Source organism: Marmota flaviventris, chromosome 8, assembly GCF_047511675.1.
Source record: "Marmota flaviventris isolate mMarFla1 chromosome 8, mMarFla1.hap1, whole genome shotgun sequence".
Classification (NCBI taxonomy): Eukaryota; Metazoa; Chordata; class Mammalia; order Rodentia; family Sciuridae; genus Marmota; species Marmota flaviventris.
In genome coordinates, this window is record NC_092505.1 from 77960103 (window position 1) to 77977962 (window position 17860).

Here is a 17860-nt window from a genome sequence, read left to right on the forward strand (position 1 = left end):
GGTTGGGATAGCTTTTCATTTTCCAAGTGTTCTTAATGTGTTTGTGATAATTTTCATAATTAAGATGGGGATATCTTGAATTACATGATTCTTTTACTTAGTGCTACAAGACACAACTTAGCCAACTGTTAACTACATTCCTTCTTAGTGTTATAATCTCTGTAGCCTGTTTCTTCATTGAATTAAGTGAACTCAGTAGTTTCTTTTACTTCCAAATGAATCATTCATATATTGGGGAATATAAAAGTTGTTTTTAAAGCTTAAAATTTGTAAAAGTTTCAAAATTAGATTTTCTAGTTGACAATAGCTTCCTAATATTATATTTATTTCCTGCTGATATTTGTGAAGATTTGTGATCTATTATTTTGGGGGGTTTTGTTTGTTTATTTGTTTGTTTTTGGTACTGGAGATTGAACCCAGGGGTGTTTTACCACTGACCTACATCCCCAGCCCCTTTTTATTTTTTTGAAACAGGGCATTAAACTTTTTTTTTTTTTTTTAAGAATGTGGGGGGCCATTCTCGTTTTATATATACATGTAATTGACCTACATAGTGTTGCTTAGAACAAAATTTTTTTTATTTTTTTAGTGCTGGGGATTGAACCCAGGGCCTTGTGCATGCTAGGCAAGCACTCTACCTTGATACAGCTGAGCTATATCCCTAGCCCCTATTTGTTTTTTTAATCAGAACTTTTAATTAACAACAAGTAGTAAAGATGTCTGCTATATGCCATGTATAAAATTAACCCAGAATGGATCAGATTTCCAAATGTAAGAGCTTAGAATATAAAACTCTTAGAAGAGAACAGATGAGTAAATGCTTATTATATCGTATTAGGCAGGGGTTCCTGAGATATGACCCTGAAAGCACAAATATCCAAAAAAAGATAACTGGACTTCATCAAAATTAAAAACTTTTATGTTTGACAATAGAGTTTTACTCAGCCACAAAGAAGAATGAAATAATGGCATTTGCTGGTAAATGGATAGGAATGGAGATAACTATGCTAAGCGAAATGAGCCAGGCTCAGAAAATCAAGGGTTGAATGTTTTCTTGATACATGGAAGCTAGAGCAAAATAAGGGAAAGAAGATAGTTGGAGATGAGATCAGATATCAAGGTATAGGGGGATATCAGTGGAATAGAAGGAAGAGAACAAGAGGGAAGGAGGAAGGAAGGGAAAGGGGAAGAAATTTGGAATGTATTTAACAAAATCATGTTATAGTCACATGTAAAGGTACCAAAGGGAATTTCACCTTTATGTTTATGTAGAAAGCATTAATAAAAAATAAATAAAGGATTGAAAAGATTAGAGTTGAGGAGAGAAAATAGGGGGCGAGAGAAAGGGGAAAAGGGGGAGTGGGAATTGAAACCAGATTCCTTGTATATATAATTTTATCAATGAACCCAAATACTGTGTATAATTATACTGCTCTAATTAAAATTTTTTTAAAAAAAACTTTTGTATAAAAAAGACACCATGAAAAAGAGAAAAACACCTTCCATAGAATGGGAGAAAACATTCATAGATTATTTATCTGGTAAGGGCTTGTAATGGCTAGTAATAACATGAAAATATATATGCTTGCATCATTAGTTATTAGGAAAATGTAAATCAAAAGCACAATGAGAGCTGGGCATATTGGCAAATAGCTGTAATCCTAGCTGTTTGGGAGGCTGAGGCAGGGAAGATTTGTGAGTTCCAGGCTAACTTGAACAACTTATTGAGACCCTTTCTCAAATTAAGGGGTATGGGTAGGGGTTTAAATAAAAAAAAAAAGGCTCAATGGTAGAGCACTTGCCTGTATGAAGTCCTGGGTTCAGTCTCCAGAATGGTGATGGGGGGACCACAATGAGATGTCACTTCATTCCTACTTGGATAGCTATATAGTAAAAACAGACAATAGGATGTAAGTCAAAAAGATGGATAATAGCATTGGTAAGGATGTAGAAAAATTGAAACCTTCTGTTGCTGGTGAGAATGTAAAATGGTAGAACCTTTTTGCCAGTTTCTTAAAAAGTTAAATATACAGTTACCATGTAATCCAACAATTTCACTCCTCAGTATATACCAAATGTATCCATGAATGTTCATAGCATTGTTATTCATGATAACTAAAGATAGAAGGAACCCCCATGTCCATCAAGTGATGAATGGATAAATAAAACGTGATATATTTTTACAATGAAATGTTATTTAGCCATAAAAAAAGAATGGATAATATATGCTATGACACACATGAACTTTAAAAGCATTTGCTAAATGAAAGAAGCAGTACAAAAAAAAAAGACCACGTTATATATGAAACATTCAGAATATGCAAGTCCATAGAAATGAAAAGGAGATGAGTGGTTTTTTCAAGGGATAGAGAGTAGGAGAGAATGGAGTGGCTGTTAATGTGTATAGAGTTTTTTTGGTGGGGGAGGGGGATGATGGAATATTCTGAATGATCCATGCACAATCTAGTGATAGTGATACTAAAAACAACTAAAGTGATACTAAAAACAACTGTTGACATGTACACTTTAAAGGGATGACCTTTGTAGCATGTAAATTCCATCAGTTTGTTTTTTAAAACAACTAAATTTTGTGGGGGGGGGGGGGGAGTAATGATGAACCTTTTCTTTTGGGTCCATAGCTTCGAGCAAACGCCCTCATCAAAAGAGGCAGCATGTACATGCAACAGCAGCAGCCTTTGCTGTCTACTCAGGATTTTAACATGGCTGCTGACATTGATCCTCAGAATGCAGATGTTTATCACCACCGAGGACAGGTAAATTTGTTTCTTACCTAGAGTTCTGATCTATAGATTGAGTTATTTGGTAACCAGTTTTGAGAATTTCTTGATTTTCTTACGTCATTTCCAATAGCTGTGAAAAAAATATTATAATAGTTTACAATTCAAATTGGCCTTTACTTAATTCATCTTGAACATTTGTCTTAATTATAGGTTAGTTTATTGTTTCTACAAATTAACTCGGTATTGAATAATTACTACATACTGAATATTAGCTATGATAACAGAAGAGACACTAGGTACCTAATTGACATTTAGTTTAATTATTTTGAATTGCATTTATGTATTTTTTCCCTAGCTGAAAATACTGCTTGATCAAGTTGAAGAAGCAGTGGCAGATTTTGATGAATGTATTAGATTAAGACCTGAGTCTGCTCTGGCACAAGCTCAGAAATGTTTTGCATTGGTAAGTACTACTTTGTTTTGTAATTCCTAATTATTTTTATTTGCAGGGTCAACAGAAATGAGTATCTCATTGTCTTTCAGAAAAATCGGTTTTTCACCCAAAGGATGACTACAGGGGGTACAGAATACTAATAAGCATATATGTTAACTCATATATACCTCCTGTATTTCTCTAGGTGTTTTGAATTCATCTTGACAGATATTTGATCCTGGGTTTATGCTGTCCTAAACAGAACTGGTCTGCTTTTCTATAATAGAACAGCATAGAAAAAAAAAGCATTTTGAGGAAATAGTTTATAATCATGACCACATAACTGTTGTCTTCGTTCTTCCTTTATAGAACTGTTCCTTGACACTCAGAAACAAAAAACTGAAAAGGTGAATTTATTAAAATTAAGTAACCAGAGTCCTAAAAGAGTTTTCCTTTTAAAAAAAGAAATTGCATTTACAACATAAACACACTCATAGATGAAAAATGAGACAAAAATTTATCAAGTTAAAAATTCCCCCATGTAGCCAGGCATGGTGGTACACACATAATCCCAGCGGCAAAGGAGGCTGAGGCAGGAGGATCATGAGTTCAAAGCCTGCCTCAGCAAGAGTGAGTCACTAAGCAACTCAGTGAGACCCTACTCTAAATAAAATACAAAATAGGGCTGGGAGTGTGGCTCCGTGGTCAAGTGTTCCTGAGTTTAATCCCTGGTACCCCCCCAAAAAAAATTCCTCCATGTAGCTGGGCACACTGGCGCAAACCTGTAATTGCCAAATTTGAGGCCAGCTCTTTGGTTCCCTGCTGCTGTGATATTTCCTTGAAACCCTTTGGACACAACAAATTATAACAAATCACCTGCTATTCTGGAAAGAATTATGTAATTTTGTGTTTTCTATAATATGTTCTAGAAGTTGTTGAATTCTTGGTTTGACAGACATGTTTTGGTTTTTTTAAACAGTATCGCCAGGCATATACAGGAAACAATTCTTCACAAATCCAGGCAGCTATGAAAGGTTTTGAAGAGGTCATAAAGAAATTTCCAAGGTGTGCTGAAGGCTATGCACTGTATGCTCAGGTAAATGTGATTTTTTAAAGAACTGCATTTGTATGCTGAATCTCAGTATGGAAAACAGTGCTACCTGATTGCAGCTTTTTGCTGTTTCTCCTGGCCCCCAGGATTGTCTAATTCACTCAGGAGAGGCTAAGATGTTGCAGAGTTGAGAAAACATGACCCTAAACTCATAGTGTGGTGAAGTTTATGGCAAACATTTCTTTTGTGTTTTCATTTGGATCTGATTCATAAAAAATAATTACCTTAGGAAAATTTATTGTTTGTAATTGGATGGGGAAAATATTCATGGGAGAGGTGTTTTATTTTTCCTTGACTTTTTTACCCAGGCTGGGTATTTTAAGGCTACCTTGAAGTTCTGAGCTCAAGTGATTCTCCTAAGTGCTGTGATTATGGGCACCTTCCACTGTACCCAGCATAGGAAGAATTTTCTTGTTGTTTAATCATTGTCCTTTTAAATGGTTAGCTAGGCTTTTTAATTTAATTTAATGGCTTATTTTAATTTCTTTTTGGTTTGTCTAAAATTTTTGATGCTTTATTGTTATAGGACTGAAGCTATGAAAAGTAGAATTTAAACTTGAATTTAACCTTTTAGTTGAGTCTGAAATTGAAAAATTAATAATTTTCAAATCACCTTTTTCAATAAAAATGATGAGCTTCTTAATGCTTCAGTTATACTTTGCCCCCTCTGAGTCTTTCAAGTTGTAAATTGATTTTGGTATCTGCATAAACTGGCAATCTCATCAGTCTATAGATTTTCTGACTCTTTTTATTACAAAAATTGTTGGAGTTTATTTCCCCACAAACATCACAGAACTCAAAAAACATTTAAAAATTAATAACCCTGATAGATTCCTCTCCCTAAACCATTCTTTTTTCTTTTTAAGTCTCCCCCGCCCCCGAAACCATTCTTAAGGTAGCCTAATTTAGTTTCAGTTTTCTTCATGCTGTCTTGAGGCAGGTTATAAGGAAATTTAGGGAGGGACCGTCACATCACTACATTATCAGGATTGAAATTATGGGATATGAAACAATCCAGAAGTCATTTAACCTCAGTTTGAAATAATGTTATTTCTTAGTCATAGTTCTTTATAGTTCCTGGGATAATAAAATATGAAACATTGGTTGCTAGTTACATATAAAAATTTTATAGAATGTGTCAAAGTTCAAATAAGGCCATTGTACATTTTTATCAGATGACATTTGTATTGATTGGGTATACTGGGGGTTATGCCTTAATTAGTAACAGACGAGAAAGTGTCACTACCATCATGGAATTTAGAAGGGCTTTTTGGGTGCAGATTTCTATGAGGAGCTAAGAGGTAGCAAAGGCCACTGAGTAGCTTTAAAGAAACCAATACTATCAACAACTTTTCTGCAAAGTTTTTTTTTTTTTTTAATATTTATCTATTTATTTTGTGGTTCTGGGGTTTGAACCCAGGGGTGTTCTACCAAGATACACACCGTCAACCATTTGTTACTTTGAGATAGGATCCCAATAAGTTACCAGTACTGTCCTCAAACTTGTGATCTTTCCTCAACCTCCTGAGTCACTGGGATTACAGTGTGTGCTACCATGCCCTGCTTCTGCAGAGCTTTTCTTACTTGCACATTCCCTTTCAGTGTTATACCTTCAAAATTGGTTTGACTTGACTTATATGAACTGTCTTATTAGCATACGCATTATGACAGTGTATTTGCATTGAAATTTTAAATTTTTTATTTACATAGTTAGATGTAATGTAACTTTTATACATATACACATATATTTAAATGTAAATCCTACTTCCAGGAGTTCCACAAATATAATTAAATACATTAACTGTTTTTAATCCTCAAGACTTGGGCTTAAACACTAAGAACTCTGAAAGTTCTGAGTATGATCTGGTATGCATATAATCTATTTTAGCCATGAAATTTGTGTAAAAGTACCTGATTACTGGTGCATTGGTGCTTGCCTATAATCCTAGCTACTTGGGAGGCTTAGATAAGGAGGATCAAAAAGTTCAAGGCCAATCTAGGCAATTTATTGAGACCATATGTCAAAATAAAAAATATAAAGGACTGGGGTTGTAGCTCAGTGGTAGAGCATCCCTCTACCCATAGTGTCCCGTCCCCCCCACCCTCAAATTACTTGATGTCTGCTTTTATTATCAGTCATCTTTTAAGGAATGACTCTTAACAGTTAACACATACAGGTTAACTTATTAACTTATCCTTCCAAGTGAGTATTGCCCTTAAGATATATATTATAATAAATTATGAGTAAGCAGATGAACATACTTGTGAGATTGTAATATTAGAACTGTCACTCAGAGTGAGATTTTCTTATTCCACAATTTCCCAAATTATCTGGTTACATATACTTTCAAAAATGAGAGGACAGTTAAGATTTCATATTTATACCAGTGCCACCTAGAAACTCCAGTAATTAAGGTGTAAAATTTAAATCAGTTTAAATAACAATTATTTAAAACATAATTTGGTAATGAATGGATAAATGAAGTAAATATTAATAATAATAAACAATATACTCTTAACTGTTTAGGTTAACAGTTTCTTTAATATAACTGAAGTATCTCCTCACATAGGCATTAACAGATCAACAGCAATTTGGTAAAGCTGATGAAATGTATGATAAATGTATTGATTTGGAACCAGATAATGCCACAACATATGTTCATAAAGGGTATGTATTTTTGTGGTTCTGTTTGTTCCAATAAGATACTAAATTTCTCCTTCATTGTAATAAAGTGGGTTTCTTTTGGCCTTTGAGGAATGGGACTGTGGTATCTGTGAGTTCATCAACAGTTTCCTAACACTTATAAATGCTGTTTCATTCTTATATAAAATTAATAAATGTCCTATTTTTTACCCTAGGTTAAGGGTTTCAATTTTACTTCAAAGCATCCTGTCAAACATTACTTATATCAAAATAGGAAAAATACAGAGTGTGCATTTCTATCCTTGTGTACTTAAATATAAGAAACTTCAGGCTGGGGTTGTGGCTCAGTGGTAGAGTACTTGTCTAGCATGCATGAGGCACTGGGTTCTATCAGTACCACATAAAAATAAAGATATTGTGTCCACCTAAAACTAAAAAATAAATACTAAAAAGAAAAAAGAAACCTCGCTTAAAAATGTAAAAAGTAAGGAATGCAAGGCAAGTCAATAATGGATCCCAAGCCAGGCATAGTGGCACACATCTGTAATCCCAGCGACTTGGGAGGCTGAAGCAGGAGGAATGAGAGTTCAAGCCCAGCCTCAGCAATTTAGCAAGGCCCTAAGCAACTCAGTGAGACCCTGTCTCTAATAAAATGTAGAAAAGAGCTGGGGATGTGGTTCAGTGGTTAAGCACCCCTGGGTTCAATCCTTTGGTACAAAATAATAATAATGGATCCCAGACCATTGGATACTATTGTGTTGTGTGTGTGTGTGTTGTTGTGATGGTACTGGGAATTGAATCCAGGGCCTTACAAGCTCATGCTCTACTGCTGAGCTACACCCCTAGCCCAGATGTGTTTTGTTTTTGTTTTTTTCTCTTTAATAAGGAACTTAGACTATAAAACTAGTAATAGGTTGGGAAAAAAATCCACACACAATGTGATGCTGATTATGTACTGCTTTGAGTAGTTTTTATTTATAAGTCAAAATAAAATTTATTGAGGATGGAAATTGTGTAATACATTTGTGTTTCTGTTGATACTGAGCCATGGTCACATGACTGCTTTTTTGCATTTGCAGTTTACTTCAGCTTCAGTGGAAGCAAGATTTGGATAGAGGTTTGGAGCTTATCAGCAAAGCTATTGAAATTGATAATAAATGTGATTTTGCATATGAAACCATGGGAACTATTGAAGTGCAAAGGTAATTCTAGAGTCTGTTCTTAGCAAGTTTTTGGCAGCTCCATAGGATACCTTGTTGTTCTCATTACATACATGTAGTTATGCCTATTGATGCAAGCTTCCTTTGAAACCATGTAACTTTCAATTGCCTCATTTTATCATTTTTTAAAATTAAAAATCACACTTGTAAAAGTTGTATAAGTTAAATTTATGCATTAGAAACAGAAACTAAGTCTTCCTCTAATATCTGTGTGTTCTTTCCTCTTTTCACCTGATTCATGTTGGAAGGAAAAAAAAGAACACATGTAATGTGCTAATATTTTAGGGAGTATAGAACAAGAAAGATTGATAGCCAGATTGCCATGAGATCTGTATTCTACAAAGCAGCAGACAAGGAACAAGCAAGTAGGCAAGTTGCAACATCTTCTGAACCCCCATGAGTTTTCTTTCAAATTGGGGTTGTATCAAATTATTTTTTTCCAACTCTTGACTTCCCATAACTTCTTATTTTATATCCAGAGTTGCTTTTAAAGGTCTACGTTTACAGGTATAATTGTTGAAGCATGGGACTTATTGTAGTACAGCATCTTAATGGTGGCATTGCCTTCCATTTGAGTCCCTATTTTAGGTCAAGTACTGAACTTGAAGTGTTTTCCAAATATTACTTAAATTGATCTATACCCCGCTCTTTATAAAGATGGTGGATATAAAATCCTGAGTTCGGGTGAACAGTGCAGAAACTAATGCCCAGACAGACAGGTTAACATGGTTACACAGTGAGTCAGGAACAAATACAAAATTCAAGTCCATATTTCACCGATGCCAGAATTGCTAATCCTGTCACTATCATTGGTTAGGAATTTGCACAGTATCTCTTAATTCCCCATCATTCTGGCTTCCTGGGATCCTTTTCCTGCTACAGAGAGACAGAATAATGAATTGTGTGGTTCTTTTGAATCATTCTGTACTGACAGTTGCATGTAAATAGTTCTAATTTGAATAACATATTCTCTTACTAGAATAGGGTATTTGTTCTTAATTGTTTTTGAGCAAAGCTATGAATCTTTTTAGAAAGGTGAATCTATAAAAAGACTTTGCATTTAAGGTGTTTGTAAATCCTGCTGAGACCCCTTATTTAATCAAGTGGTTTGGTGAAATTTTAGTTAATTGTTCTTTTAAGAATTCCATTGTAAGGGCTGGGATTTTAGCTCAGGGATAGAGCACTTGCCTAGCATGTGTGAGGCCCTGGGTTCAATCCTTAGCACCACATAAAAATAAATGAATAAAATAAAGGTCTTATGTCCACCTACAATTAAAAAACATGAATTCCACTGTAAATCTTACTTTACGTTTAAATAAAACTAATGTGAATGAATGAATAAAATCGCTGATTATGCTAGTATTTAGCATATCTGCTAGTTGTTAATCTAATATCTGAACTCCTAAAAAAAGGTTTTGTTTTGTTTTTTTTAAATAAGTCTATCAGGGCTGGGATTGTAGCTCAGTGCTTGCCTAGCACGTGTGAGGCATTGTATTCAATTCTCAGCACTACATATAAATAAATAAGGTCTATCAACAACTTAGACTTAATTTTTTAAATATTTTTTTATCAGGGTCTGGGACAGTGGCTCAGTAGTAGTGCACTTGCCTGGCATAGTGAGGCACTGGGTTCGATTCTCAGCACCACATATGAATAAATGAAATAAAGGTTTATCAACAATTAAACAAAAAAAAAATTTTGTTAAAAAAAAAAAGACCCCTTTAAAAAAATAAATCAATCATATAGGCATACGTTGTAGTGAGTTAAATATGGTCACCCTAGAGGTTCCTCCTCTTAGAGTCTAACTGGAAGACTTAATAAATATAACTAGAGACTTTATAAGTATTTATTTTTGGATTACGTACCTGTATGCACATTTACATAGTTAAAACAATAACAATTGTTTCTCATTAACTGTATAAAGCCTAGCCACACTTAAGACTGTTAAGAGGTCAGTTTTATCTTATTGCCCAAGCATATTCATCTGTTTACTCAAAAACAGTAATTATCAGCCATAATACTAGGTTCTGGAACTTGAAAGTAAGATTATGATGTAAATAAATACACATTCATCTAACTATACATGGAATTAAATAGAACTATGGGCCCATAGCTGGTAAAGCAGCTCATTCCCTGTTTTTGGAAGGGAAAATATTTTTCATGAGGATATGGTATTTGAACTAAGCCTTACAAAGGTGAGGATTTGACCAGAATCAGGCAAATGGGCAATAAATAATCTGAGTGTTGTATGCAGGAATGAGTGTGTGGCAGAGTCAAAGAATGGAGATTGTTTGTCCCTTTGTTACTGAAGTAGAAGTGCATGGGATTGGGCTTAGGGTGGTAAGAGATGAGGTAGAAAGAAGGTGGGCTTGCATAAACCTTCAAAGTTAAGGCCCCTGAAGGAAAGGCTTCAGTTCTCGGAGGTGGTCCCTGCTTTCTAAAGGAGCCTGTGTTTCACCAGAAACATGAAAACTTGAGGAACCAAACAGAATTATGATTTTAAATAACCTATATGATTTAAGGGGCTATAAACAATGTAAGAGGTATAATGGAAGCACACAGTATTCGTAAAAGTAGTTAACATTCCCTGAGTGTTTTCATTGTGCTAGACACTTTTCTTTGTTTTATGAAAGAAGTTATCTTATTGGAATCATAGTTGAAACTTAGTTTGTCAGACTTCATGTAGCAGCACTTATAGACTTTATTAGATACTGTGAAATGCCTGTTTAATATGAGAATTTTAAACATTTTGTTCTTTTAGAGGAAACATGGAGAAAGCCATTGACATGTTCAACAAAGCTATTAACCTGGCCAAATCAGAAATGGAGATGGCTCATCTGTATTCACTTTGCGATGCTGCCCATGCCCAGACAGAAGTTGCAAAGAAATACGGATTAAAACCACCAACATTATAAAACAAGGGGAAAGGAGACTGACGTTCTTTTTAAAAGAAGTTTACCCCCTCTTCAACTGAACCCTAAGGACACTCATAAACTGTGTTGAATGGTGGAACTTAGTATTCCCCTTTGTGGTGTTGTCATTCTTTACCTGTTTCATGTTTAGGTGTTGTGGGCGTGGCTGTTGAAGGAAGTTCTCAGTCTTGCAGCTTTTATTCCCTGTGCAACAAAAGCTTAGAACCTGTTAAAGGGATATTAAAACAAAGTTGCATAGTAATAATTTGGCCATGCAAATAAAAACTTTGATTTGTTGATTCAGTTTTTTTTTTTTTTTTTTTTTTAATGGGGTGGGGGTGGATTATGTTCTGGGTGATTTTGTCTAAATATATAAATATATGTTTGTGTATAATATGAGTTTTACAATATGTTGTTTTTAAATTAACACGTATATAAATAATTTCTTTTATATTCAATTAATCCTTTTTAGTTGATTTTTTTTTTTTTTTTTTAAGGATGGAAAGCTTAAATGGGGATTACAATAAATTGAGCGATCCTTTAACCATTGCCAGCATGCACAATGCCTCTGATTCTGCAGAACTTTAGAAATTTAAAAGTCTACAACAGCTGGTTTTCATTCAGTAAATTTTGCAGGAGTCAAGATATTCTGATTGATAATCTGTACAAGAAGACTATAATGGAGAAGTGGACCAGGAAAAAAGGTAAGCTGAAATAGAAGTGTGTTCATAATTGCCAATAACTTTTTCTGCAATAGTACTATTTTAAGCATACTTTTTTTAAAAAAAAAAGTATAGGTTATGTGTATAGCCCAAGTAAACATGGAGTGTGTTTATGGGAGTGTTTAATTTGCTTAAATTTTCTAGTGAAGAAAATATGGCTAAGTTCAGAAAGGATGTAAGTCTTGGAGCCAGAAGAGTTGTGGGGGTTTTGGGGATTTTTTGTTTGGTTTTTCAAAACACAGTATTTTTTGAAATGACAGGTATAGTGCTTTAGCTATGGCTACATGTGCTTAAGGAATTTTGAGCCAGTATTTTCAAAGACATTGAATACATGCAGAGTGCTTTTTTGTATTGTGCTAACCTTAACCTCTAAGGACTAATGGCCCATTTTTAGGTCTTCACTAGGTATACTAACAGCAGATTTTTTGTTCTGTTGGTTTTATCTGTACTCCTCCCTACTTAGGAATCACTTTAGTGTATTTCCAGTTGTTACTTTTATAGACCATCCTTTGGCTTATATGCAAAAGGATCTTTCATGTGGGGGAAGGGCTGTGTTCTTAACAGGTCTTTTGTTTTAGACATCAGATAGGGAGGGATTTATTTAAGTCTGAATATAGTAAAAGAACAAGCCTTATGTTACACTTTTCTGGAAATGAAGTCTAATTATAGTTTACATTGTTGGAAATAAATGAACATTTACCCTCTTTAAAAGGGTGCTTTATCCTGTTGAAACCAAAAAGATTTTGTCTATAAATGCTATCTTTTTAGAAACTATTAGAAATGATTCTTCTTCCAAAGTCAGTCTTTGGAAAATATTGAGGCCGCTGACAGATTTTAGTTGGGATTGTTAACATAATTTAAGATTGGGATAATGGAAAACTGGAGAGCTGTGCTTTTTTGTTGTTGTTGTTCTTAAATTATGTATCTGTAGGAATGTTATACATCTCTGAATGACCTCTGGCTTTAAAAAAAAGTTTTTATTTGCATGGCTGCATTTACATTACCACTGACATTTTCTTCTACTCTTCTCCTTTCTTTCTCCTTGGGGTTGGGTAGAAAAAAAAAAAAAAAAGGAAACTGAAGCATGTGCCATTCAATACTGTCATTCCAAATTCTCAGACTATTGCCTGTTGTGAAACTATTTGAAAACTGCACTGAAAGCTGCATCTGTCTGTATTTTTTCTTTGTAAATGACCTCACATGTAAATTCACGAAATAAATATTACGTTCAAGCTTTTTTATGTATTCTTTGAACAGTAAGATAGGTAGCTTTTTATTACAGTTTTAGATAATCATTCTTTTGAGCTTAAACTAACTTTGAAAATAGACACGTACAAGTTGGTTGGTGTGAGTGGTGGTGTTTCCTGAAAGCATTCATCATTTCTACTGTGAAACAAAGCTTTACAGAGAGCCACGTTCCTTCAGACAGTCTATAAACAAGAGGACCATATAGTTTAACCAAACCAAGAAACTTGGTTTGGTTAAAAAATTTTTTATAAAAGTAATAATTTCCCTAAACTGTCTTGGTAAATTTGTTTATAACAAAATAACTTGGGAGTAGTTAGGGAAAGGGGTGGGTAATCATTCATTCTATCTCCAGTCCTCTACTAATTTGATTTGTAAACAAAGTGACAGAATTTTAAATTTAATGTTTGTAAGCTTTAAAATACTGATAGGAAAAAAAAAAAGGTCCCCTAAAAAATATACACATCCTGTCCTTGGAACCTTACCTAAGATGGCAAAAAGGGATTTTGCAGATGTGATTTTATTGAGAGGAAATTACACATGGGAAGTGTAATGGCATACCTTCTTTAAAAAAAGAAAAAAAAAATTTTTTAATGGTATTAGGGATTGAACCCAGTGGGTTCTACCATAGAGGTCCATCCCCAGCCCTTAGTTTTGAGACAGGTCTTCTGTTCCCAAGGCTAATCTCAAACTTGTGGTCTCCTACCTCAGCCTCCTGGGTCACTGTGTTATTGGCATGCACCACTGCACCTGGCCAACTTTTGTCATGTTAAGCCACTGAGTTTATGATAGTTCCTTTCAACCGCTATAGGAAGCTAATGCTACTTTCACTGTATGTGTATAAGGAGAATTATAGTTCAAAGTTCTTTTTAGTATCCCAAAGTAGAACAACTTCATATGTACTGAAACTGGCCAAAGGTGGTTTAGGTAGTGAATGTACACTCAAGTGACAGACTGGCATTTAAGTCAAGAGCTGGAGGTATTTGTGATTTAAAATAAGTAGGATCTTGGTATAATCACCAAACCAAAAAAGACTGCCCTTCAGGTATAAGGTAAAAATTGAGATCCCCTTGTCAGTATCCTAGAAGAGACATCAAAAGGAAAACACCATTTTCAAGTGTTTTGGAGCTCATAATTAGGTAGCATAAAAATAATGAGTGATTTAAGGTGATAGTACACAGATTATACTTGGAACTATTACTTCTAGATGGTCTTCCTGCTGAATACCTGCTCATCACTGGGACAATAGCTGTGGTGTCTGACCCCATTCAAAGGGAGGGGAGTTGATTAAAGGTATGAGTAGGCTTAAGGGACATGATTCCTGTCATTCAGAGCTCAGAAACACCTAGCCCAGTTCTTTTGTTAGCATTTAAAGATAACTGCAGAAGTGACTGCAGAAGTGTTGTCCTGAAAGGGCATGGAGAGTTTTTCTAGAGCAATAGCAGGATGAAACTTTAATTCAAAGGGGAACAGGATGAATAATGGTGGGGTTCTCTGCAGAGATAACCCATACATGGCTTATCTCTGAATAACTTCTGTACTAAACAACTTTTACCTGCTTTTTTTCAATATCTGCAGTACAAGATTTTTACCCATATTTGCAACTACATTTTCCTGAATGCTGGCAGAAGACATGTGATTCCTAGGTCAGACAACAGACTTGATGATTTAGAGCACAGCATGCAAGTGCCCCAGATCCTAGGGGAGGAATGTGGTGGATCTAGGTGAATATAGCACATGGAGTGGATTTTCATTGCTGCCAAACCTTTAATGAGCTGGTCATAGCAAGCTGCCTGACCAGAGACTTAAAAGAACAACTAAGGTTTAGGTAAGGAGTTTTCTACAAGACAGGGAAACAGCAATCGTGACAAAAGATCTAAGTGAAGAGACATTAAGTGCCTGAGCTGAAAATGAGCCATCCAAATTGAGTCCAGCAAAATGAGTTGTTTTTAAACTGATTGGGAGAAAGCAGTAGTGGAGCTGTATATTATCAGAATTATGAGGGCTGGGATTGTGGCTCGCATGTATGAGGCACTAGGTTTGATCCTCAGAACCACATAAAAATAAAGGTATTGCATCCATCTACAACTAAAAATATTTAGAAAAAAAGAATTATAAACATATATTTAAGACCATTTGTGTAGAGACTACTTCAGGGAAAATATATAAGAGGGGCAAAAAGTAAAACTTAGAAACAACATTAATGATGCTAGGTTTTAGTGAGGCCAAATAGGTCTGCAAATGAGTCACTGACAGTCTTTGTCAGAGAAATGTCATTGTAATGGTGAAGGCATATCCGCCTTCAGGGGTCTGAAAAGCAACTGAAATATAGGAATTATCTGGTAAGCAGAAATGAATTTAAGAAAGTGAGTGGATACAAAAAATTAGTCCATAAGATGGCAAGATTTAGGCTTTCTTTTGAGAGAGAAACTGAGAATGAATCTAAGGACAAGATTTAAAGGACAGAGCACAAACTAGAGTGGGGTGCTAAATAATTTCAGAAGAGCTGGTCATCACAACAGAATATTACTACACCTTGTCCATCATGCTCCATGCTTGAGGATTCTTGTCCACTTAGTGGATTATGAACCAGTTAAATCACTGAACAAGAAGCATCCTTGTATGTATGTTCTAGTTGTATGACTCTACATCGAGGGCTTCACTTTTTTATTGCTGATTTTTAACAAGAACATTTAATCTAAAAGTACATTCTCTTCCAATAACTAGCTTTCTCTTACCTTCCAAAATTCATTCAAGAAGAAACAAAACCAAATGAAGACAATTTGACAAGTAATATGAAACTGCAACACAAAAGCGGTTATGAGGCATAAATGAGAAGCAGCAATGTTAACTCCCTGCTGTAGTGGCAGTCAGTGCTGGTTATCTTTTCCCTTTCTGTCCCCTCACCTCATACCCACTCACCACCAAAACCTATCCAGCAGTGCTTAAAAAGGTTAGCCGGTAGAACAGAACATTCATCTTGAAACCTCAATTCTTACCTGAATCTTTTTTCACTTGGTGTACTTTACATGGACCTAACTTTTGGTAGCAACAAGGAGTTTCCCTAAATTTCACAACCAACAACTACAATAACAGGTTTAAAAACCCTGTTATTCATTCAGTTGCAACCAATGCAAAACCTACTACTACCTGTTAGGTCAGCTTCTAGATCAAAATCATTCTGCCTACCTGCATGTCCTATTTTAGCAGATCATCGTGGCTGATTAAAGTGATAAAGATTCACTTTAACTGGCTAAATGTGTTGCCTAAACTAGAGAGAGGTCCAAGAGGCCCCTAATAAGATATAGGTTCAACTTGTAATAGCAGCCTTTAAAGTACTGTACAAAAATAATAATTGTGTAACTTGTTAGAAAGTTGGGGGCTGGGGTTGTGGCTTAGCTGTAGAACACTCACCTAGCATATGCGAGGCTCTGGGTTCAATCCTCAGCACCACATATAAAGTTTTTAATAAAAAAAAAAAAAGAAAGTTGGGAGTTAAGGGAAATGGCAGTTAAAATTTTTCTCACAGCTTCAAACTGTAATATTCTCCCACTCCAAGTGGGAATCCAGGATTCATTTTGATTAAATATCATTTTCTCTTTTTTTTAAGTATTTTAAAAATATTTAATGCAAGAATATATTTGACTTGGCTTGTTCAAGATTAACATCAGTACATTTCCATACATTAATTGATAGAACTATATAGAAAGGAAAGAAAACATGTTACAGATAGGTTGTTTTCATTCTTTTTTTGCTACTTGAGATCAATATGAATTCCAATCCTGGATCCTTCAGAAAAAGCAATAACATCTAATAAAAGAAGATTTAAAGCCACAGACAGCATTTAGAGTCTCTGCATACTCCTGCATGGTGAACACTTTCATACATGCTCTTGGTAAACTAAAATAGTCAGCATTATCCATGATTCTGTTATAACTTCCACTATAGGCTCATATCTGGAAAACACAATAAACCAGGCCAAAAATCTGTGTAGAGAAATTTAATGAAGTGACTCAAATGGTTTCAGCCATGACACAAGGATGTCAGAAGTTAATGAAACCCCTTTTCTTATGCAAAATTCCAAAATAATAATACCCCAAGTATTGAGTTTCAGCTTGAGTATCAGTAAATACCCTTTGTTCCTGTACTACTTTAAATGGATATTACCATTTTCATTTTGTGTGTAAACTCCCCTGTGTTCCACTAGTTATGAAAGCAAAGTATCTTTTGTACTCCATCCATAAAAACATTCATTAGATACCATTTTCTAAAAGGTAAAAACATTGACCAGGTTACCACACACTTCCAAAAATAAAATGTTTCATACTCGTTATAGGATATCCCTACTTCATTTGTTTCCTTTCATAGTCTTTGAATGCACCATAAGATCACCAGGTATAACACTAAAAGAACAAGACTGAAATACAAAACCAAGTTTTAGCAAGCATCTGCCTTGTCTGTTGTAGGAATGCTACATCAATATGAAGTGTCTTTGTTTCTATAGCACCAGTGATAGCTATGATGGCTAACCATACCAAGTGTACATGAGGAGATGTAGACCAACTGGCTGGCACCACTGTAAAATCATAATCACTTTGGAGAACAGTTTGGCAGTGAAATGTGTATATGAGATAAACAACTTGTATAAAATGTTCTAGCTCCTTTACTTGCAACAGCCAAGAACGGAAAGTAGCCCAAATGTTCACCAACATTTAAGTGGATAAACAATTCCTTTTAAAAAAGGAATAAATAACTGTTACAAACACAGATGAATCTCCAAATAATAAAGACCAAAAGAAAAAAGTACATATGGCATGATTCCATTTTTATAT

At 34.8% G+C, this 17860-nt stretch overlaps 1 protein-coding gene across 1 annotated transcript in view; it reads left to right on the forward strand.

The window, feature by feature from the left end:
- The window catches only part of Tomm70 (translocase of outer mitochondrial membrane 70), a 31941-nt gene extending 20581 nt beyond the window's left edge, over nucleotides 1-11360 (forward strand). The window contains exons 7-12 of the mRNA XM_027943174.2: nucleotides 2640-2774; nucleotides 3097-3204; nucleotides 4154-4270; nucleotides 6856-6953; nucleotides 8009-8131; nucleotides 10911-11360. Of these exons, the coding sequence (XP_027798975.1) occupies nucleotides 2640-2774; nucleotides 3097-3204; nucleotides 4154-4270; nucleotides 6856-6953; nucleotides 8009-8131; nucleotides 10911-11064 (735 nt within the window). The 3' untranslated portion in view covers nucleotides 11065-11360. The remainder of the gene's footprint in view (nucleotides 1-2639; nucleotides 2775-3096; nucleotides 3205-4153; nucleotides 4271-6855; nucleotides 6954-8008; nucleotides 8132-10910) is intronic.
- Nucleotides 11361-17860: the final 6500 nt, after the last annotated feature.